This window comes from Bubalus kerabau, chromosome 10, assembly GCF_029407905.1.
Source record: "Bubalus kerabau isolate K-KA32 ecotype Philippines breed swamp buffalo chromosome 10, PCC_UOA_SB_1v2, whole genome shotgun sequence".
In the NCBI taxonomy this organism is placed as follows: domain Eukaryota; kingdom Metazoa; phylum Chordata; class Mammalia; order Artiodactyla; family Bovidae; genus Bubalus; species Bubalus kerabau.
Window position 1 is genome coordinate 57243309 of NC_073633.1, and position 24588 is coordinate 57267896.

General features: G+C 41.7%; 1 protein-coding gene and 1 non-coding gene across 2 annotated transcripts in view; one reads left to right on the top strand and one right to left on the bottom strand.

Annotated features, from left to right (window-relative positions):
* ALDH1A2 (aldehyde dehydrogenase 1 family member A2) overlaps positions 1 to 24588 on the top strand; it is a 119842-nt gene that overhangs the window by 88763 nt on the left and 6491 nt on the right. The window contains exons 8-12 of the mRNA XM_055537828.1: positions 17119 to 17221; positions 19427 to 19611; positions 20989 to 21153; positions 21821 to 21978; positions 22428 to 22502. Of these exons, the coding sequence (XP_055393803.1) occupies positions 17119 to 17221; positions 19427 to 19611; positions 20989 to 21153; positions 21821 to 21978; positions 22428 to 22502 (686 nt within the window). The remainder of the gene's footprint in view (positions 1 to 17118; positions 17222 to 19426; positions 19612 to 20988; positions 21154 to 21820; positions 21979 to 22427; positions 22503 to 24588) is intronic.
* Positions 14145 to 14251, bottom strand: LOC129622211 (U6 spliceosomal RNA). The gene has a single exon (XR_008699883.1). It is a non-coding gene; the product is annotated as a U6 spliceosomal RNA (small nuclear RNA).

The following is a 24588-nucleotide window of genomic DNA, read 5'->3' on the forward strand; positions in this document are numbered from 1 at the left end:
GTGGAAACAGTCAGAGTATCCATTAGATGATGAGTTGATGAGCAAAATGTGGGTGTGTCCATATCCACACAATGGAATGTTGTTGTTGTTCAGTTGCTCAGTCGTGTCTGCCTCTTTGCAACCCCATGCAAACAGGCAGCATGCCAGGCTTCCCTGTTCGTCACTATCTCCTGGAGTTTGCTCAGACTTAGGTCCATTGAATCAGTGATGCCATCCAGCCATCCCAGTGGAATATTATTCAGTCTCAAAAAAGAAGGAAATACCAATGTATGCTTTGCCATGGGTGATTCTTACCAACATGCTAAATGAAAGAAGCCAGTCACAAAAGGCTACATATTGTGTGATACTGTTTGTATAAAGTGTCAATAATAGGCAGATCTGTAGACAGAAAGTAGGTTAGTAGCTTCCAGGTGCAGAAAAGAGGGGAGAATGGGAAAGGACTACTAATGGATATGAAATGTTCTGGAATTAAAATATCTTCTAAAGTGAGAAGCCTGATAGAGATGGGTAAAAAATAGCCCTGTAAATCCAAATCATGATAGATAGGACTTGTTGAGGAGTTAGTGTGTGTCTGATTTCCTTGTGCCTCGAACACTTGGGAGAGTGAGACAGTGCTGGACACCAGATGTTCAGTGACTGCTGAACATATTTTCCAGTGTTCTAGTGGAATTATTTTTATATTTAAGGGACACAAAAGTGTGTAAAACTTAAGTAAAATATTAGGTTTTCTTCTATACCCATTTTCCATAAATCATCTTTCTAATTCTCAGATTATATTACTCTTACCTAAATTCAGGCCAAGTTAATTTCCATCTACAGAACTATCCAGTGTTTTATGCTAAATAAGCAAACGTAGTAACTGAGCTGATAGGTTAATAATCTATCTGATCGATCTCGTGATCAAAGAAGACCTCCTCACAGAATTTTACATAAATTTAGGGAGTTTAGAGCTTTCATGTAGCTCACCTCGAGTATATTTATTTCACTCCTTTATTTAGAGTCTCTTAAAAAAAATACTCTTCATGGCTTTGCTGAAATGAAAACTGGAAAGAATGTTGCATCATTCCACCTCTTAAAAAACTAGAGGAAGGTATTTTTTTCAGTAAGGTATGCCAAACACAGTCTTCAGATCATTATAAAAGCAATCAAGATTAAATATCAGATCTATATTAGAAAACTAGACATAATTTAAGCCTCTCTAATGGTGGAAGGAAAGTTATGACCAACCTAGATAGCATATTCAAAAGCAGAGACATTACTTTGCCAACAAAGGTTCGTCTAGTCAAGGCTATGGTTTTTCCTTTGGTCATGTATGGATGTGAGAGTTGGACTGTGAAGAAGGCTGAGCAGTGAAGAATTGATGCTTTTGAACTGTGGTGTTGGAGAAGACTCTTGAGAGTCCCTTGGATTGCAAGGAGATCCAACCAGTCCATTCTGAAGGAGATCAGCCCTGGATGTTCTTTGGAAGGAATGATGCTAAAGCTGAAACTCCCATACTTTGGCCACTTCATGCGAAGAGTTGACTCATTGGAAAAGACTCTGATGCTGGGGGGGTTTGGGGGCAGGAGGAGAAGGGGACGACAGAGGATGAGATGGCTGGATGGCATCACTGACTCGATGGACATGAGTCTGGGTGAACTCCGGGAGTTGGTGATGGACAGGGAGGCCTGGCGTGCTGCGATTCATGGGGTCTCAAAGAATTGGACACGACTGAGCGACTGACTGAACTGAACTGAATGGTGGTGTGCATTTGTTCACAGTACATGTTAATATTTAATCTTCCCCATGCTCAGTTGCATGTCTGTAGGTAAAGGATGATTGTACCTAATTCATCGATTTTAAGGTTGAAGTAAGCTAGTATATCTAAAGTTTTTAACACAGGGTCTGGCTCTTAGTAAGGTGTCGATAAATATTAGCTGTTATTGTTTTATAGTTATTTTTAAATGAAATTTATATAACAATATAGTCTTGGGAAAATGTGTAATAGAGAAGGGGGCTGGATTCAGCTAACCTTGGATCAAATCCCAGCTCTCTTTAGCACATTATTTGATCTTTCTCATCTCTCATTTCTTCATCTGTTAAGACAGTTAGGAAGAACTCCTTACGTGTTTATTTGTGGATTAATGGAGCTAGTGTTCCAGTCCTGTGTTGGCATACTGTGAGAATTCAGTGAATACTAGTTAAATCTGATTGATTCTAGTTGAATCTATTTGCAGATAATGTCTGTCAAAAACTAATCTCTGCTTTGCTCTAGAAATTTTACTTTCCTTTTGTTTGTTTTATGGCTTTTATAAATATTTTACAAATATTTTTGTCTTCTAATAAATATTTACTTTGTTTGTTTTGCTGTTCTAGTTCACTTTTTTGGAAGGGCTCCTGGGTGCTTACTTAAATAAACTGATTATGAATTCTTCTTTTATTTTTTTAAATGGAATAGTGTACTCTATTTAGACAGTGGTGTTGTCAGAGGACACTTGGTACCTATTAAGGAACTCACGATTTTACTATGGCCTAGATGAGGGGCCAATCCTACAACCAAAGTCTGCCAGAATTAGGTTCTGGTGTAGGGAGAAATGTCTTTGTTGCAAACTATAATGTAATTACCATTGTTGTTCGTTGTCATGTAGTTACAATTGTTTTCAGTAGTATCACTACCTTCCCTATAGTAATGGGGAGGTGAGCTCTGGGGGAGAGAGGAGTGATTTGTTTAAATTCAGATTCTTAAGCACCACCCAAGATCTTCTAAATTAGAAACTTTCAAGTGGGTCCAGGAATTCTTATTTTAATAAGCTTTCCTAGTGATTCTTATGTCTATTAACATTCAAGAATCACTAGTTTACACATATTTTGAAGCAACCTACAAAGAGGTGCCCATAATGATCCTGGGCTGAAATGATGCTGTGTGGTGGCATTGGAGCTGTGCTAACCTTACGACATCCTCTGGGGAAACATGCCCAGAGCACAGGAGAACTAGAGAAGATGGGGAGGATTAAGTTCAGGAAGAATTAAGGTGATTTTACCAAGAGTCAGTTCAGTGCTCTGTATGCCAGGTGAACCCCAGAATTCCCTCATTTGTAAGATAAGGAGTGAATTAAGGGAATTTTTACCAGTGCCTGACACGGGAGATGGAGAAGGCAATGGCACCCCACTCCAGTACTCTTGCCTGGAAAATCCCATAGACGGAGGAGCCTGGTAGGCTGTAGTCCATGGGGTTGCTAAGAGCGATTTCACTGTCACTTTTCACTTTCATGCATTGGAGAAGGAAATGGCAAACCACTCCAGTGTTCTTGCCTGGAGAATCCCAGGTATAGGGGAGCCTGGTGGGCTGCCGTCTATGGGGTCACACAGAGTCGGACACAACTGAAGTGACTTAGCAGCAGCAGCAGACATGGGAGAGACTGCAATCGCTTATTGGATGAAAGAGGAATTTTATGTTGCTCATGGGAGCCCAGAGAAATCAACTGATGGGTTCATAGAAAACTTTACCCTATAGGCTTAGCTGGTTAGATTTTCTTCTTGAGAAATTTTTGTTGATTTAGCCCTTATCTGCAGAAAATCAGTATTCCTAATGGAAGGTCCAAGGTTTATTTCAGTCATAATTGTTGGTTTCTGAACATGGAAATTCACCACCATTTCCCACTCCAACTCTCTTCCTTCCCTATAAGATCATCAGTATAAAAGATTTTCTACCATAGCAACCTAATTGGTTCATTAAGTTTTTTATTTACCAATGTGAAAGTAATCAAGTCAGTCAGTCAGTGCAGTATTTCATGTGGAATATTTCCCTGAAATAAGTCACTTATAGTTATGAACCTCTCTTTTGAGCTCCAGACTTCTATTTGTAGCTCTGGAGTGGACACATCTACCTGGATATTTAATCTGCTTCAGGTAACAGGTTGATTCATGACCCAAACCCTGCACCTTCCCATGTTCTCTAGCCTCACCAGACTGCTTGCAAATCTTCAGATGTGATTTGCCTTTCACAGTTCAACTGTAACCATGCACATGCCTTTTTTTCTGACAGAAATGACCACCCTTCCATCATCTACTCAGTGAGTTCCTAGCTCAATGATTCTGTTCTATCATCTGTGCAGTTAAATGAGAACTGGTCAACTTATATAATGAGTATGATGCTTTATTTTTATTTAGATTCATAATCTCAAAAATTGTCACCCTTTTACTTCTAGTCATTTCTTTTATTAGCCTTTAATCTGTTCTTTATTTTCACCACCTTTTGCTTTCCTTTAAGTTTATATATTTTTTCCTCTTCACTTTTTCTTTTTCCCTTTTGGGCTTTAATTATTTTAAAATTTAATTAATTCATTCTAATACATTTGATTTTAATTAACACCACTAAATCACATTTGAAATAGTCATGTGGATTCAATATCATTTCCCTACCAACAGTTCACAGAGGACAATGAAAAGATGTATGGTATAATTACTCTAATAAAATAACAGTTTTACTGCTTGATATATCTTTATTAACAGCTTTATTGAGGTATAATTGATATGCAATGAATTTCACATATGTAAAGTGTGCATTTTGGTAGTTTTGACGTATATATCCACCTGTGACGCCATCACCACAGCTCACTTAGTGCACACATCCATCACCCTCAGGCATTTTCTACTGCCCCTTTGTAACCTCTCTCCCTTCTTTCCCCTCCCCTCCATTCCCATTCCCAGGCACTGATCTGCTTTTTGCCACTATAGGTCATTTGCATTTTCTAGAATTTTATATGAATAAAAGCATACAGTATATACTCTGTTGTCCATTTGTAATCAATACAATTATTTGTGATTATTTGAGATCCATGCACATTTTTGCATACACATATCAAAAAACCTTTTTATTACTGAGTAATATTCAATTGTATGGATACATCACAGTTTGCCTGTTGTGCATTTAGGACATTTAGGTTGTTTTCATTTGGGAACTACTACAGATAAAAGCTCCTATGAACATTTTCTGCACCAGTTCATGTGTGTGTGTGTGTGTGTGTGTGTGTGTGTGATTGGTTGATTCTTTTTTTTTCTTTTGGGGAGATGTCTAGCAATGGAATGGCTGAATCATATTAGGTTCAGAAACTGCTAAATTTTTTTTTCAAGGTGGGTGCATCATCTTACCAGCAATGTATAAGACTTCTAGCTCCTTCACATCCTCACTAGCACTTGGTACAATCAGTCTTTATAATTTTAGCCTTTCTAATAGGGGTACAGTGCTATCTCACTGTTGCTTTATATAACACAATAAACTTTATCTTCACAGGAAGACCATTAAAAACTAAATATGTTATCTTCATCAATGCAGATATCCAAAGAGGGAACTGAGAGAGAATAGAGAGTTTGGGGAAGAGAATAAGATACAAGATGGCCCCATGAACCATTTTGCTGTTAGGAACATTCATGCAGTGAGATAGCGTATAGCAGGGTGCATTAACTAGTTTCCCCCAAAGTTTTCTGGTGGTGTCTATTGATACTTCTCTGGAGGGATTTGTATTCACTAGGAGGGAAACCAACCCTGTGCATCGGAAGTATCTCCCAGTTTCTTCTCTGGGATGATATAATCAATGGGTAATAGAAGACCAAGTTGTTTACTCACTAAGTCATGCCCCACTCTTTTGTGACCTCAAGGACTGCAGCCCACCAGGCTCCTCTGTCCATGGGCTTTCCCAGGCAGGAATACTGGACTAGGGGATCTTCCCAACCCAGGGATCGAACCCACATCTCTTGCATTGGTAGGCGGGTTCTTTACCAGTGAGCCACCAAGGGAAGCCCAATAGAAGACCAGAGTATTTGACTATAATATGAAAACCAGCTTATAATTATATTAATGGTGGCAAGTGAAGAACTTTCACAGGCAAGTCTAATAATCACATAATCCCCAACCCCTTTACAGCTTGTAGTTTTTTACTTCTTTGTTTACCTGTCCTCTCTTAATTTTGTAGGCTGCTTGAGAAATTGTATAGATTCTTCCAGAGGGTACATGTCACTTAAATATGGATTTGAATGTGGCTCCACTAACGATTTTTCTAGTATCACAAAACGTTTGAAACAGTCAGCAGTAAGAAGCTTATTTGAGGTGGCTGTTTTCCATTTTACTTTAGAAAAAGGCCTTTAAAAAGAAAACAAGTTACTCAAAGATAGGATTAATTTCTCCTTATGCAGCTAAATACTTAAGCAATGAATGTAAATATTTAATATGTGACTATGAAAGGGCTCTTATAAACACAGAGGCAATAAACAACCTCAGTAAAGTATAGGAAAACAGTTTGCATTTTGCTTAGTATGATGTTTTCTTTATTCAGTTAGGTTAACAAACCATGATTTCATCATTAGTCAACAAGATAACAGAGAGACCATCAAAGCAAACTACAGGAGAGTCCAGATTGATTCGTGCCAAACAAACGTTTGTAGCTAACAGCTGTATTATCACTGATTCTAATTTACGCAGCCGGGGTTCTCCTTTCATTTCCTAAGTGAGATGAATGTCATCGTACATGGTACGGACACCCTCTCTGCTGCTTGAGTAATGAATCGGGTCAGCTCTCCCCTCTGGGTAACCTCACCCCTCTTTGTAGGTGGGAGGAAGTGGCCTGCCAGAGTTTTAGTTATTTTTTAAAAACAGCTTATAAGCATCTTTCTAAGCTTGTATGAGTCCATTAGTAAACTATCCAGCGTTTGAATCAAAAATACCAGTTTGTTGTGTCAAAACCTTTGGATGTACAGATTTTAAGTTATTACCATTCTTGTTTAACACTTAAAGAAAAATTTGATTACTGAAGAAAAAGAAAGAGTGTGCTGTAGCCTCTGCCTGCCATCCTGCAATGCCATGATTCATTCTGCAGCAGGTCTCTCACCTCAAGAGCTCAGGCTGAGTAGGAACCGATCCTAAGAAGCCCATCTCTTTAGATCACCTGGTTCATGGGACTTGAGGTACCTTTGACTTGAGGATTCTAGGCTTCTTCCTGTCAAAGGAGACCTCCCCAAAGTCTTAATTTTTAAAATTTATTTGAAATTAAAAAAGGAGAGCCTTATGTAACAGAAGGAGGCTGAATGTTCAAGACAGTCACTCTAGAATAGCTGTTAGTTATGGAGAGTGTGTTTAGCCATCAGGGTTCTTCTCAGGGCAGAAGGTATCTAATCCTAGGAGAACGTGTGGAGAAGAGCAGCTGTACTGGCCCTGCCACTCAGTGGGTGCCTGTCAGCAACTCAGGCTTGCTTGACCTGAGTCATGTTTTTTCTTTCAAACCTAAAATAGGGTAATAATTCTTGCCTCACAAGATCACCATGAGGATTAAATAATCTTTATAAGAACAAGCAGTTCAGAATAGGTGCTCAATAAATGAGAGTGTTCAACAACTGAAAAATAGAACCCACAGGGGAAGATTAGAGACAGTATGAGAGAGGTGCCCTTAAAGATTCTTTAGTCCCATGGTTTGTAACCCTAGCAGCACATTAAAAATACCCATGCCTGTAGGCTCCACTGCAGACACCATGATCAGAATCTCTGGAGGCAGAGCCCAGACAAAGAAAAAGTTTTTAAGAGCTCCAGGAAAATAGATGTGCATTCAGTGTTAGAACCATGAAGCCATTCCCTTCATTAAAGATGTGGAAATTTCAGCCAAAGATAAGGGCAGTGGTGGCAGTGGTGGCAAAGCAGAGCCTTGCACACAGGCATCCTGTCTGCCAGTCTCTCACTTCCATGTCCTTAAAGACTTCATATTCTCCAATTTCCAGAGACTTGAAGAGCAACTGTAATGTCTGGCCCGTTGACTCATCGGATGTTGTTGAAAATGTCTGTGTGTGCTCATGCGTGTGTGCATGTGCACACGCACAGGAGTCCCTCTGCTTACTGTCAGTCTGGTAGGGAAGACAACAGTTCAACAAGAAGAGTATGAGAGTTACGTGGGATCAGAAAAGTGGGAAAACCAAACACTGTAGTGAGGGCAGATCCAGAAAGCTAGCTTCTCAGAGGAGGTAGCAAAGGTAGGGCCGGAAAAATGAGTAAGCAAGGAGAGGAAAGGCATTTCAAACAGAGGAGAGAGCTGATAGAGGTACACAGCCACATCCCAGGAAGGGCAAGTGGTTCATGTGCTGGAATGATACGTGTGGTGAGAACGGTGGTGGAAGAGAGGGGCTGGAGGCATGAGCAGCGGCTGCACTGGTCTTTACAGTCTGAATTTCACAAAGTTTTGAAATTGCATTTATCCCTTAAATTAAAGGAGCTTCTTTAATGCCTTGGTCCGGTTACTTTCTGGTGCAGATCCAAACAGGTTGATTTGGTCTGTTATTTCTGGATATTTCCAAGAGACAAGAGATGTCCAGTTACACGTAGTGGTGGCGCTAGTGGTAAAGAACCTGCTTGCCAGTGCAGGAGACATAAGACTCATGGGTTCAGTCCCTGGGTTGGGAAGATCGGGCATGGCAACCCACCCCAGTATTCCTGCCTGGAGAATCCCATGGACAGAGGAGCCTCGTGGGTTACAGTCCATGGGGTCGCAAAAGAGTCAGACACAACTTAGCAACTAACACTACAGTACACACACATTTGGGGCATTTCTGTTTCTATCCTGACAGAACCTAGAGCACAATGAACATCAAGAAAGAAGAGGTGGGAAGAACCAGAGAGTCAGTTTGTGTGTGGTTTAATAAATGAAATATATTGTAAAAACCATTCATCTTCAATCTGTTTATTGATGTCTCTAGTAGAGATTTTCCCATTTCTTAAAAAAGGTGGCATATCTCTAGAAGGAATCCACTCCAACATGTGTACTTAACTAATCAAGAAAAAGTATCTCTGAAAAGAAACCCATCCTAGAAATATGGATGATTAACAAATGAATAAAAAAAAAATGTTACCAGACTTTAGATCTGTTCAGGAAGCAACAACCTTAAATAAAGAGGGCACAGAAAGCCTTTCATGGTCTTTTTTGTCCTGATAACAAATTATTTTCCATGCAAAGCTCCAAATTGCATTTCCTACCCTACTGCATTGCCATGAGCATGGTTCTGGTACACTGTGGCTCTTCCAAGGATACTCCTGATATCAATCTTGAAGACTGTGTGAAATGAGGATGGGAGTCAGAGTTGACTTGTGCCAACATTCCTGCTGAGAGTTAGCCCAGTTCCATTATGTGTGGGCGAGCCCCAGGTCCCCGCCCTTGCCTGTTCAGGGGACACAGATACAGCTGAGAGACTCTGCAGGGAGCGCCAAGTTAAGACGCCACATAGTAGAAACAAGATCACTTACTCTTTCATAATGAACTCTTTGTGGGAAACTGAAAAAGATCAGGCTTATTTCCCATTCAGTGCAGCTGTGATGCCTCTATGAAAGTTGAATTCTGCTCAAAGACAAGAAGAATCCAGGAGAACTGTAGACAGACCCTCAGAATGAACAGGGGCCCTGAGTCTTTTTTAACTCTTCCAACTTACTGGGTCTTTGTATGTGTATGGGTTCAGTTGCTCAGTCGTGTCCAACTCTTTGGGACCCCATGGACTGTAACCCACCAGGCTCATCTGTCCATGGGATTTTCCCAGCAAGAATATTGGAGTGGGTTGCCATGCCCTCCTGCAGGTGATCTTCCCAACCCAGGGATCAAACCTGTGTCTCCTGCATTGCTGGCAGATTCTTTACTGCTGAGCCACTGGGAGGCCCAGTACTGGGGCACTAAGGGCCAGGTTAACTGCTTGGTGGGTGTCTTCATTCATCAGATGAAGAAACTGAGGCCAAAGGAGGTGAAGTGACTTTCCCAAATCAAAGGTTAGTTAGAAACCAAGCCAGAGCTTGCAGTAAATAGGTCTTCTCACTCCTGTGGGCAAAATTGTAGTCTGTTAGCCTGGTCATCAGAGAAGGCAATGGCACCCCACTCCACTGTTCCTGCCTGGAGAATCCAGGGACGGGGGAGCCTGGTGGGCTGCCGTCTGTGGGGTCGCACAGAGTCGGACACGACTGAAGTGACTTAGCAGCAGCAGCCTGGTCATGGTTATAATTAGCTAGGTTGTCAAAAAATAGGACAGGATGTATCAGATCAGATCAGTCGCTCAGTCGTGTCCGACTCTTTGCGACCCCATGAATCGCAGCACGCCAGGCCTCCCTGTCCATCACCAACTCCGGGAGTTCACTCAGATTCACGTCCATCTGATGCCATCCAGCCATCTCATCTTCTGTCGTCCTCTTCTCCTCCTGCCCCCAATCCCTCCCAGCATCAGGGTCCTTTCCAATGAGTCAACTCTTTGCATGAGGTGGCCAAAGTACTGGAGTTTCAGCTTTAGCATCATTCCTTCCAAAGAAATCCCAGGGCTGATCTCCTTTAGAATGGACTGGTTGGATCTCCTTGCGGTCCAAGGAACTCTCCAGAGTCTTCTCCAACACCACAGTTCAAAAGCATCAATTCATATTGGAAAATCTTATTTGAAAAAAAAAAAGATAATGATAAATTTGGTCAAAATCTGGTCTCTGTGCCTTTATTCTATTTTATCCATATTCACATACAGGATTTAGTTTCTCAAACTGTTTATTTCTCTGTTTTATCTCAAAGATTGGCTATTTATCAGAATAGGGTTTAGTTTTATGAAGTCCACCCCATTGCCTTGACTTGAACAACTCAGAAGGCCTGTCCATCCTGGCAGCCTCATTTAGCTCATCATATGTTTTCCCTTCTGTTCATGTATAAACATGACTGGCGTGGCACATAAATATCCCCACAGAACTTTTCTAACATGAGCTACTTAATCCCAGGTCTGTACTTCATTTGATGTCTGTATTTCACTTCTTCCTGGACTTTCCTACCCCAGAGATTTTAACTTCAGAAACCTTTGCATGGGATTCGGACAAGTAATATATTAGGTTGCTTTGCACAGGACATATCATATTTTGTAAGAGTCAGTTCTCACGTGAACTCTTCATTTTAAAACATTACTCTTTCTTGCTAAGAATTCCCTGCTTTGGAGTCACATCTATTCTTCCTGTTGTCTCTTTCCCGCTGAGCGTAGTGAGGAGTGCCTCCCTTCAGGGTCACTTAATTTCATTTCATTTGTGGGGAGAATTCCTGAGTAGTAATGTATTCTCCAGAGACAGTCTGACCTGGAAACTGAGAGTAAAATGGGAAGGCTTATGATACCCAATCCTGTAATTAATGAAGGTTTCATTCTAACACACTTCTCTGGGTGAGGTTCAAAGGAGCCTGACCCTGGATTATAACAAAATGCTGCACAATCATAATTCCACTGTTCAGATCTAATATTAAGTCAGGCCCAGATTTTTTGTACTTATTGAACACCTGTTAGGTTTACATGGGAATCCTCTTAGCTGTGAGTTCCTTGTGGATGAGGAGCAGTACCTAGCATTGTGCTTGACACATAGTAGGAGAACCAGGAGTACATGTTGAATGAAGGGGATTGATGAGAAACTGGGATTTTTCAGAGTATTCTGTCATGAGGCCAATCTAGATGGCCATGGTTCTCCTGTAGTGTAGGTAACACATCCACTTCTTTCTTGAGGCTGGGCTGCAATGTGACCTTCTTCCAAAGATGAAAAGGAAAAGCGTTATTCATCTGAGATTTGCCTTGCAGTGTTTAGTACAAATTTGGTTTCTAAGGAAAGGTTGGCAAAGCATTGACACAGGAAAAATTACTGTTAGGTATTCTTCTCTGATGACCATTGACTGAGCAAGATTTTTGTATAGTTACTGTAGCCATGAAAATACTAATCATTGGACAGCATTCTTAGTGCAACAGATACCAAGCCATAGAGCACTTTGATGAATTGTCAGGGAACAGAGCTAACATAAGTGTCATGCCAGCAGGCCAGCACTCTCTTCACCAATGCCAAACATTTATTCAGCGTCTTCCTGTGTGTAAAAGCTGTGGTTTCTGCTTCCTTTTGCTTGGTTTTCAAAAGTCAGTCTGAAGGCAGAATATAAGTTTTGTAGCTGATGAACTATGATCATTATTTGTGTCTGTAAAAAGTGATATTCCTCCTCTCTTCTAAGTTCAAGGACAAGGTTTTGGTGGTATGTGGCATGCGTTAGGTGCTCAGCAAATATGTAAAGGAAGACAGAGTGCTGGGAGGAGGTTAAGGGAAGGAGAGGAAGTGGTCCACACTTGGACCATGAAGTCAGCCTGCACAGAGCCCAACAGGCTCTGCATTAACCATCCAGGTAACCTGGTAACAGCCATTGATTTCTGACTTGAGCTTACTGTTCTTTAAAATGAGATAATACCTACCTTGTAGGGGTTTTGAGAGGCCTAAATGAATGAATACATGTAAATGTCTCATATAAACCCACTCAGTAAATGCTAGTTTTTTTAATATAATTAATAATAATGTTTATGACTTCTTTTTTTTTTAGTTTTATTTTATTTTTAAACTTTACAATATTGTATTGGTTTTGCCAAACATCGAAATGAATCCACCACAGGTATACACGTGTTCCCCATCCTGAACCCCCCTCCCTCCTCCCTCCCCTTGCCATCCCTCTGGGTCGTCCCAGTGCACCAGCCCCAAGCATCCAGCATCGTGCATCGAACCTGGACTGGCAACTCGTTTCATACATGATATTTTACATGTTTCAATGCCATTCTCCCAAATCTTCCCACCCTCTCCCTCTCCCACAGAGTCCATAAGACTGTTCTATACATCAGTGTCTCTTTTGCTGTCTCGTACACAGGGTTATTGTTACCATCTTTCTAAATTCCATATATATGCGTTAGTATACTGTATTGGTGTTTTTCTTTCTGGCTTACTTCACTCTGTATAATAGGCTCCAATTTCATCCACCTCATTAGAACTGATTCAAATGTATTCTTTTTAATGGCTGAGTAATACTCCATTGTGTATATGTACCACAGCTTGCTTATCCATTCATCTGCTGATGGACATCTAGGTTGCTTCCATGTCCTGGCTATTATGAACAGTGCTGCAATGAACGTTGGGGTACACGTGTCTCTTTCCCTTCTGGTTTCCTCGGTGTGTATGCCCAGCAGTGGGATTGCTGGATCATAAGGCAGTTCTATTTCCAGTTTTTTAAGGAATCTCCACACTATTCTCCATAGTGGCTGTACTAGTTTGCATTCCCACCAACAGTGTAAGAGGGTTCCCTTTTCTCCACACCCTCTCCAGCATTTATTGCTTGTAGACTTTTGGATCGCAGCCATTCTGACGAGTGAAATGGTATCTCATAGTGGTTTTGATTTGCATTTCTCTGATAATGAGTGATGTTGAGCATCTTTTCATGTGTTTGTTAGCCATCTGTATGTCTTCTTTGGAGAAATGTCTATTTAGTTCTTTGGCCCATTTTTTGACTGGGTCATTTATTTTTCTGGAATTGAGCTGTAGGAGTTGCTTGTATATTTTTGAGATTAGTTGTTTGTCAGTTGCTTCATTTGCTATTATTTTCTCCCATTCTGAAGGCTGTCTTTTCACCTTGCTTATAGTTTCCTTTGTTGTGCAGAAGCTTTTAAGTTTAATTAGGTCCCATTTGTTTATTTTTGCTTTTATTTCCAATATTCTTGGAGGTGGATCATAGGGATCCTGCTGTGATGTATGTCGGAGAGTGTTTTGCCTATGTTCTCCTCTAGGAGTTTTATAGTTTCTGGTCTTACGTTTAGATCTTTAATCCATTTTGAGTTTATTTTTGTGTATGGTGTTAGAAAGTGTTCTAGTTTCCTTCTTTTACAAGCGGTTGACCAGTTTTCCCAGCACCACTTGTTAAAGAGATTGTTTTTAATCCATTGTATATTCTTGCCTCCTTTGTCAAAGATAAGGTGTCCATATGTTCGTGGCTTTATCTCTGGGCTTTCTATTTTGTTCCATTGATCTATATGTCTGTCTTTGTGCCAGTACCATACTGTCTTGATGACTGTGGCTTTGTAGTACAGCCTGAAGTCAGGTAGGTTGATTCCTGCAGTTCCATTCTTCTTTCTCAAGATAGCTTTGGCTATTCGAGGTTTTTTTGTATTTCCATACAAATTGTGAAATTATTTGTTCTAGCTCTGTGAAGAATACTGTTGGTAGCTTGATAGGGATTGCATTGAATCTATAAATTGCTTTGGGTAGTATACTCATTTTCACTATATTGATTCTTCCAATCCATGAACATGGTATATTTCTCCATCTATTAGTGTCCTCTTTGATTTCTAAAAATATGGAACGCTTCACGAATTTGCGTGTCATCCTTGCACAGGGGCCACGCTAATCTACTCTGTATCGTTCCAATTTTAGTATATGTGCTGCCGAAGCGAGCACTGTTTATGACTTCTAGTGATAGTGATTATCTTCTTTGAGAAAGCTCTTCTCTCTTTACCTTCCTGGACTTTGAAAATGAATCCCCATCGGTTAATATGGATTCCTCGGGGCAGAGAGAGCCAAGCCCTATCGCCCTTGTGTGGGTTCACCTCTACTGGGCTCTCAGGCTTCAGTCCTGATCTCACCCACCTGCTGTTCTCTGACCAGCATAGAGGCCCATACCTTCCTTTCTTTTGTGTATCCATACTTCCCTCATGCAAGAGAAAGAGCACATTTGCTTGAGAATGAGGGTTTTCTTAGCCCATATTCCTGGGAAGTAGAAGAGAGACACGCCGGTAAGTGGGTAAGGGCAGTCTGGCCATGGACTAGTCTGCGCATTAATCCTTAGGATCAGATGTTATTTTGTTACACCTTTGATGAGCAATAGTGTTCTGCATCCGAGAGACTCTTAATTTTACCTCTTTTACCAAGGTTAGATTTCCTCAGGATGGGAGTATATTTTCTGAATTTTTCTTGCCAGGAGGTAAAGTAACAATAAAAACATAGAAAGCATTTAATCCAGCTAATGAGCAGTATTGGAGATTGGTGGCATGATAGAGAGTTTCCTCGGTGTTTTTGCAAGGTAATTGATATGCATACATAGTTGGGAGCCCTGGGAGGAGACCGGCTTTGGAAGGCCCCACCCCTTACGGACCATCTCAGTTTCTCTTCTGGGGCGAGGTGGTGGCTGGCCTCTTGCACCTGGATGTGGGTAACTCATATGGGCACTTACTGTGTGCCAGCCTGGGTTCTGAGGGCCATCAATCTTAGATCACTGCATCCTCAAGACAAGTAAGTTCGGATGTTGTTGTTGTTGTTGTTGTTGTTATTCAGTTGCTAAGTCATGTCCAACTCTTTGTGCCCACGTCCAGGCTTCCCTCTCTTTCACTATCTCACATAGTTTGCTCAAACTCATGTCCATTGAGTCGGTGATGCCATCCAACCATCTCATCCTTTGTCATCCCCTTCTCTTCCTGCCTTCGGTCTTTCCCAGCATCAAGGTTTTTTCCAGTGAGTCAGCTCTTCACATCAGCTGGCCAAAGTATTGAATCTTCAGCTTCATCATCAGCCCTTCCAATGATATTCAGGGTTGATTTCCTTTAGGATTGACTGGTTTGATTTCCTTGCTGTCCAAGAGACTGTCAAGAGTCTTTTCCAGCACCACAATTTGACAGCATCAAGTCTTCGGTGTTCAGCCTTCTTCATGGTCCAGCTCTCACATTCATACTTGACTACTAGAAAAACCTTAGCTTGACTATATGGACCTTTGTTGGCAAAGTGATGATGTCTCTGCTCTATTTAATATGCTTTCTAGGTTTGTCATAGCTTTTCTTCCAAGAAGCAAGTGTGTTTTAAATTCATGGCTGCAGTCACCGTCTGCAGTGATTTGGGAGACCAAGAAAATAAAATCTGTCGCTGTTTCCATTCTTTTCCCCTTCTGTTTGCTGTGAAGTTCTGATGTAGGTAGTGTTTACGGAGGAGGGAATGGCTCCATTTATGGGGGAGGGAATGGAGGCTCAGAAAAGATTTTTTAAAATCCCAAGCTCAAACAGTTGTTAAGTGTTATAATCAGTTAAAAAAAAAATTCAGGCTCCAGGGCCTTTTAACTGCTCTATACTGCTTGAGGAGTTATCAGTCAGGATCTCAATCAGAGACTAGAGGAGTCCAACATATATTTAGTATTTCTCTTCCCCTAGACTTTTAAAATGCATTATTTTCAGTAGGATTCCAGGTCATGAGTAACTGTTTTCATCTCAACAAGGACACACTGCCTATAAGAACTATATGGTGGCTCAGTGCTTTCCACGGAGTGACCTCTGTCCTCCAGTAGAGCAGCACCTGGTGAGGTAGAGTTTGCCATGCAGGTTATATGTCATTGGGAATCCCAGCTGAAGGGCAGTGGAATCAGGGGAAGTGGAGCTGCAGTTTAGGTCTGATGGCCTCAGCCAAGCACGTGGGTGTGGTGAAGCAGAGCTGTCTAGTGGCGGTACCACTGCCACTGACAGGCAGTGGATGAGGGACCCCCGGGGAGGGTGTCCCTTTGGGTGAGGAGGCTCTTTTCTGAATGAGCTGACAGCATTCCTAGTCACTGAGGCAAGGCATTCTTTCTTGAATGGAGGCTCTAGGTGCTGCATCCATGCTTCTATCTTGATACTTTCAATGTTGTTAACAGTGTGAGTCTACACAATGGGAAGTGCTTTCTTCAAACTCACCTCTCGCTTGCTTGGATTCTAGGTTAATGGGAATTGCACAAATAAAGATAGGTCCTCAGCTTTCTGGAATCCTTTTACTATAGCCCTAGGCAGAAGCAGAGGTATCACATCTATATATATATATATATATATATATATATTTGGACCATGTGATTAAAGTCATACCTGGCATTTTTGGAGACACATGAAGAGTTTGTTTTATACTCAAAAGTCTTTCAAGTAGAGCCAGTTGGCTTTTTTCTAGAGGCCAGAGTCCAAAAGCTAAAAGCCACAGTGCAGTGGTGGAAAATCTCTAGTTACATTTTGCTTGCCAGTTGTCTTTAGAGAAATCGCTCAGTGATTAAGAATCAGGTTTAACCCCCTTTTCCTTGCTCCTTCCATCATGAAACTAAAGCTGTCTTCCAACTCCCTTCAGCACAGACATGAAACTGAATCCCAAACTGCATGTCTTGTCCACACAAGGTGACCACAGGAGCCGATCCTGTGTATCCAGTGGGTGCTTTGCCCTGCAGGGTCCACTACTACCCTGTCCCACTGTTGTGTACAGCTGCCTCTGGCCACTTATGGTCTCAACTGCAAGACATGCAAAACCTCTCTCCACTGCCCTTCTTTCAGGTTGGCAAGCTTATCCAAGAAGCAGCTGGAAGAAGCAATTTGAAGCGAGTAACCCTGGAACTTGGAGGAAAAAGTCCCAACATTATTTTTGCAGATGCTGACTGTAAGTCCACCACATATGTGCTGCCTTGTCCTGGCACACCCTGTGGTGCTCACTTTTGTTATCTCCACTTTAGACAGAACATGCAGAGAAAGGTCTTTGAAGCTAAGTGGCATTCAAGGAGAAAAGTCTAGACCCTTCATTCTACGGAGAAAAACCTCCCTCCACTTTTGGGAAGGACCACTTATAATCAGATAGAGCTTGTTTTCTAGACATCATAAGCCATTTTGATTTTGCGATGTTGTAGAATATAATAGAAGAGGTGAAGGCTTGGCCAGTGTTGCACAGTGGAAAGAACAGTGTGGTTTAAGCCTCTCAACACTGGAAATGTAGCCTCCGCCCAGATTCAAGAAATCTGAAACGTCTCATGTATGCCTGGTAGCTTTGTAGATCATTAAAATTTTTTAGTTCACCAGCCCTGCCAACGTTGTCCCAAACCCACACCCTCTTCTCTGTTTGGCTGCCCACCCCTCTTTGTGTTGCTCCCGTGGCTTTCGGTAAGGTTGGTGACGCACTGTGGTGTGTCTGTATGTGTGCTGTGTGTTGTTAGTCCCTTAGTCATGTCTGACTCTTTGGGACCCCATGGACTGTAGCCTGCCAGGCTCCTCTGTCCATGGGATTCTCCAGGCAAGAGTACTGGAGTGGATTACCATTCCCTTCTCCACAGTTCCGTATGAATAGACCTAAATTGGAGATGATCACACCTTGGCAGTAAGACTATACAGAGGCTTGGAGCTACAATCTAGGAAACCCCATGTCTCCTGATAGGCTGCTCTCTAGTCCACTCTGCATGGGAGTGGTCCTTCTGTTTGGGAAAACTTCCCAGGGAATGAAATTACAAAACTTCTTTCAAGCATCCTTTTTATTCTTCACGTCCTGCCAGACAGCTCTGTTCCCTCAATTTCACTATTAGAGATGTCAGAAAACAGAAAGCAGATTGCCTGAATTTCAGCCCTAGCTTGGGATTTGCAAAGAATTCAGCTTTATACTAGTTGTCAAATAGATCAGAATTCTATAACTAAATTCCTATTAAAATGTAGGCACTCCCCTGACAGTACATTGATTGATCCATTGAGTCAGTCATTTAGCGACTAGCAGACACCGGCTTCCCTTGTGACTCAGTGGTAAAGAGTCTGCCTGCAATGGAGGAGCCGCAGGAGATGCAGGTTCGATCCCTGGGTTGGGAAGATCCCTGGAGGAGGGCATGGCAACCCACTCCCGTATTCTTGCCTAGGAAATCCAGAGGACAGAGAAGCCTGGCAGGCTACAGTCCATAGAGTCTTGGAGAATCAGATATGACTAAGCACGGAGACACCAGGTTTATTAATACTGTTTTCAAGTACAAGATAGAATAAAATGTGTTACCACATGCTATTATATAAGTCCATGTACATATAGAGGAAATTTAGTGTGTTCAAAGACGATCATTGCTGTTACAGTTTAATTCACCAAAACACTAATTAAAAGCACAACTGCAAAGTCTTATAGATTAGGGATTGCAAATTGGCAGTCTATAGGCCAAATGCAGGGTATGGCTATGTTTGTGCTGTGTGTGCTAAGTCACTTCAGTCATGTCCGACTCTTTGCAACCCTATGGACCATAGCCCACAAGGCTCCTCTGTCCATGGGATTCTCCAGGCAAGAATACTGGAGTGGGTTGCCATGCCCTCCTCTAGGGGATCTTCCTGACCCAGGGAGTTGTACCCATGTCTCCTGCATCTCCTGCATTGGCAGGTTTGTTTTCTAATACTAGAACCACCTAAGAAGCCCCATAGCTATGTTTACTTCTAAATATTACACAAAATATATTGATTTCTGTTTTTTCTTAAAACTTGGAATCTGCCAACCCTGGGCTATGTCTATGCATAGGGGTTCTGAGTCTCTGTCACACTGCTTCACTACCATTGCATTATTTGCCCAGCCCCTTGGATTATTGGGGTTTGAGACTCCTTTTATAGATAATGTGGTCTGATTCCTCTCTTCTGTAGAACAAGAAAGGGATTCCAAGAGTAGATTGCCAAGCTTAACATAGCTAATAGTGTCAGGGTCTGGTTAGAACTAGAAGAAAGCTGTGTTCTCAGTCCAGTGCTTTTCACTGGGCTGCTCACGGTTCTGCTCTGCAGTGAGCATGACATTATGCCTGGTTCTTTGGGGAGGGGAGGCAGTCCCATAGATTGGTGCTGAGAACATGGCTGTTTCCTCTTGTAGTGGACTATGCTGTGGAGCAGGCTCACCAGGGTGTGTTCTTCAATCAAGGCCAGTGCTGCACTGCAGGGTCTCGAATCTTTGTGGAGGAGTCCATCTATGAAGAATTTGTGAGAAGAAGTGTGGAGCGGGCCAAGAGGCGCATAGTGGGGAGTCCCTTTGACCCCACCACCGAGCAGGGACCCCAGGTAGAGAAGTCATAGACATGTCCTTTCTTAATCCCTGGTGAGCACAGAAATAGGACACTGTAATGGAACCCAACAAAGCACCAACCTCCTTAGTCTTCCTCCTCAGTTGTCTTCATGGCTGAAAATATAGCCATCAAGGCATTACTTGCTTGTGTCTTACGCTTCTCTTTTCATTTCTAAATTTTATCTCTGAAAAACTAAGGGATTAGGACTGCCTTAAGGGTATCATCAACTTTGGGGGTAAGTTGGAGTCTCTTGGCTCTAAAGAAGGCAGGGCAAGATGGATCTTAACTAGAACCCAGTTCTTAACTGTTGGATTCAGGACATCCCCACAGGTGCCACAGTCAAGGAGGGCAGGTATCTCTCCTTCCCAGAAACCATTTGTCCTTTTGCCGGCTGCCAAGGTTTCTTTTCCATCAAGCTGACCCACTCTGGGGAAACCACTTGCAGCTTGTAAATGTGTGGGAACAAGAGCTGTCTGCTTTTTCCTCTGCCATGTGGTTCTCTTACTCTGAATGCTTCATGCACTGTGGTGAAGGAGGAGGCCCACAGACCCCATGCAGACTGAGCTCTGCAGGTCCTCCCCACTCATCTATGTGTATTTCCAGATGAATTCTAGTTTTGAACTGAGAGTATTTAAAGGAATATGTAGACCAGATCTCATCTGGATCATGAGAGCATGGGTTTCCTGATAAGAAACAACATCTCCTTAGTTTGGGGGCCATTTGAGAGAAGACTAAAATTCTAGCAGCAGTTGAAACCCAGGTGAGTGTAGGTTTTTATTTTATTTACAATAGCAATTGAGCAATAACTCTATAACTTGGAGCCTCGTGGGGGAGGCAAGAATGACCTAATTTTATGGACTAGGGTGCTAGCTCTCACTCTTTAAACTTAATCCTTTCCTCTGATGGTGTAACTGTAGTTCCATAAAAATACTACCCCAATAGGATTCGATGTGTAGTGCCATGTACAGGGCCTGTGTGTTAGCTCCTCTGCTGTTTTCATCTGTTTAGTATCAGTACAAGTCGCTACACTCTTCATTTGTCTATAAGGCTAATTTTTACTTCTGTAAAAAGTCAATAGTCAATCAACCAATATCTCCATCATTGAGAAACATTGCTTAAATCTTGAACTGGTAGTTACGATTTGTCAGTAACAGCAGAGCAGTGCATTTATTGGAATTCTTGATGTCTTAGGTTGAACCATACAAAATTTCCCTTTTTGTAGATCAAAAATGGTTAATTAACAGCAGTTCCATGTGATTTGACTAGGTATAATGAAACTTTGAAAAAAAAATCACAAATGAGAGATTCTTGAGTGTATTTTGCTCCATTTTCAGAGATTTCACTTGGAGTCATTAGGTGCTTTCTTCCACAGATTGACAAGAAGCAGTACAACAAGATCCTGGAGCTCATCCAGAGCGGCGTGGCTGAGGGCGCCAAGCTCGAGTGCGGAGGCAAGGGGCTGGGCCGAAAGGGATTCTTCATCGAGCCCACGGTGTTTTCCAATGTCACTGACGACATGCGGATTGCCAAGGAGGAGGTAGCTCATAGACCTCAACAGCAGCCACTTCTTCCCCGGGGTTGTTTCCAGGGCATTTCTAGTAGACAGTATTAGAGGTTTAGTTCTTTGTACTTTATATACATTATACAATAGCAATAAACATGGCTATGGACATCCCACTTTCAAGAAAAAAGCTAGACAAAAAGGCAAGCGAGCTAGATGGAGGCCAGGTGATGGCACTTTATGATTGTAGTTGTTATCAGCCAACAGAATCATCATAAAAATCAATCACTAGTCTCAGTAATACATTGATAACAGTTAAGTTCCCCCCAATGTGGGTCATTAGGCTGTTAACCAGGAAAGAGAAAGCACCCAGGCATCATCACACTTCTGCAGGAAACGACCAGTTGCAGATCAACCAGCAGCCCGGAGCAGTAGCTCTCAGTTCTGGAGCAGTGCCTGGGAGCTTGTGGAGAACACAGCTTTAGAACATACAGTGCAATCAAGGGGTGCCAGGCAGGGCTGGGGACTGGAGGTGTTAAACTCTAAGGGTAGATGTACACAATCTTACTCTGGGAAAGTTTGGGATATTTTACAGTTATGTTCTGCTAAACTTAAACATCATTTAAATGATGAAGGCAGAAGTTTGGAGAACAGGTAAAAGGATGGAAAAGCACCCATGTTGGATCCGTCTGTTCTGTTGCAGATCTTTGGCCCTGTTCAGGAAATTTTGAGGTTTAAGACTATGGATGAAGTTATTGAAAGAGCCAACAACTCGGACTTCGGGCTTGTAGCAGCTGTCTTTACCAATGACATCAACAAGGCCCTCACAGTATCTTCTGCAATGCAAGCCGGGACTGTTTGGTAAGATCAGGGCCAGTCTCATTCTGGCCATAACACATTCTGTGGGGCAGGGGTTGGGGGTGGCACGGGGCCTTGTAATTCTTCAGAGCCTGTGTGAAATAAACACATAAGCTCTGGAAAGATGGGAGAGACCAACCAAAGACTTCACTCTGAGAAGAGACACTTCCTATTGGCTAAATCAGGAAATCTACAGTGTGGGAGGGAGACTCAAGAGAGGAATATATGTATACGTATAGCTGATTCACTTTGTTGTACAGCAGAAACAAATACAACAGTGTAAAGCAATTATCCTCCAATAACAATTTAAAAAAACACAAAATCGTAAATTATAAAATTTTCATGTGGGAAAAGGAATTTAAAAATAGAACTTGCAAAAGAAATATCATGCCAGTGGGATTATTTCTGTATAAACAGAACTCACACTAACAGTACATGTCTTACTCTTTTAGGATCAATTGTTACAATGCCTTAAATGCCCAGAGCCCCTTTGGGGGATTCAAGATGTCTGGAAATGGGAGAGAAATGTAAGTGTCCCAAGTTGCTGGTGCCCAAAGAGAAATAGAGTTACAAATAGCAGCATAGAGTGTACTCACATCAGTGGATTCTCTTACTCTCATCCATTCAATAAACAAACACTATGTTGAAAACACATGTCTATAAACAAAGCACACATTACAAGGATAACTAAAACACAACAATGCCCTTACCTTAAGTGGGAATGGAGAAAAATTCATGCACCAATAATCTCATGTAATAGGTGCTATTATAGAAGTAGGTTAAACATCTTATTAAATACAGAGAAAAAATAAATTAATTTTGCCTATGAAGTTTCAGAAGGAATAACATTTCAGTTTTTCTAGAAGAAGATATTCCAGGCAGAGGGAATAGCAAGAACAGTCCCTGGGCATGAAGTCACAGAAAGTACAGAATAGTCCAGACAGAAGACAGAATTTGGTATATTTAAAACAGGTCACCAACTGTCTACTCAGGGACAAATCTGGCCTAGAGAAATGTTTTGTTTTGTTTTGTTTTGTTTTTTTCCTCATAACATTTAAAAATCTTTACCTTACATCCAAAAAGAGGAGGCTTTCCATAAAATCTAAATTTCTTGCTTATTTCATTCACCCATGGTGGAATTGGTGCAGCTGTGAGTTCTGCAGTTCACGGAACTTAATATTGGTTGCTGTTATTTTTACACATACCCAGTTTGCTCATTGTCACCTGCTAGGTGCCTATTGGATCTTTTGAGTCTGGGGCTGTAGAGCTTGGACATGGGGTGGACGGAGGGGATTTGCTGAAGATGCAAGTGGAGACGTTGCTTTAAACCCAGTCAGAAAGGTCTTTAGAGGGCAGATGTGGGAGCTGAGAAGATACCAGAGATTTTAAGGGCAGCATTCTTGGTGTAGAGAGGATGTTTTAGTAGAGATTACAGCAAGATGACCCATTATGAGGATTTTGCAATAACAGTAATAAGTATTAATCAGATCCCTGCTCTGCATGTAGCTTTATTCTCCCTTCTTACCTAACATTGTCTGATTTTGTCTCATTTGCTTTTCACAGTAATTCTATGGAATAGATACATTTATGTTTATCTCATAGATGGTTCAGATGAGAAACTAAGGGTTGGAGTGGTTAAGTAGCTTTCCCAAGTTACACAGCCAGTTAAATAGCAGATCTGAGCTTAGAACCAAAATTTTGGTGGCTTAGTTTCTGTGATGTCTGGCCAAGGAAGTGTGGGTATCAGGTTTAATAAGGGCTCTTCCGGGTCAGGATCAGAGCTGGACTGCCCTCTTGTGATGCTAAGGATGTGAAAAATGGGACTGTGGCAGAGGAAAACTAGAAGGGTTGTATTTGCAGTTTCATATATAGATGGATTCTTAGAATGGCTTTGAAGAAGGAACGGTAGCTAGGGTCTTCCTGAGCTGATACCTCCCCTCATCCCCAAAACTTGAATTTTCACTCATTTTGAAAAGAGCTGGATCCATGTTTTCTAAATCCTGTGACTCTTAAGAGGAAATATCTTCTATGCCCACTCTTCCTGGCATTACTGAATATATCCTTTTTTAAAACAAATGTTCAGTTCACAGTTAATCTGCTAACAACTACTGAGCATATACTTCGTGCAAAGCATGATCCTTGGTCTGTGGGGAAAGGTCCAGCTCATTGAATTATTTAAAATTTTGTTGGATAAATTAAATATACAACACTTAAAGAATCAAAATAATTCCAGAACAGCCTGTGAAGTGATAGAGGAATTCAAGGGTGATAGAGATGGCGTGAGCCAGAGAAGTCCATGACAACTTTAGATGTACAGGGATTTGAATTGGCCTTGAAAGAAGAGGAACATTTAAGTAGATGAAGAGAGAGGAATAATTTTTTAGGGTTGGTGGGCAAAACAAGGTGGCAGTGACGGGAGGGTGAGCAAAGGCACCATGGGAGAAATGTGTGGTGTTTAGGGAGAAGAGGAGACCCCATGACCAGCACAGAAGATTTACATCTTTACATACTGTAGCTAATAATTTCTACTCCTGAGCCATTAAACCATGAAAATGAAGTTTAGCTTTGAGATTTAGCTTTGAGGCTAAGAGCAGAGTTTCTAGAATCACACAG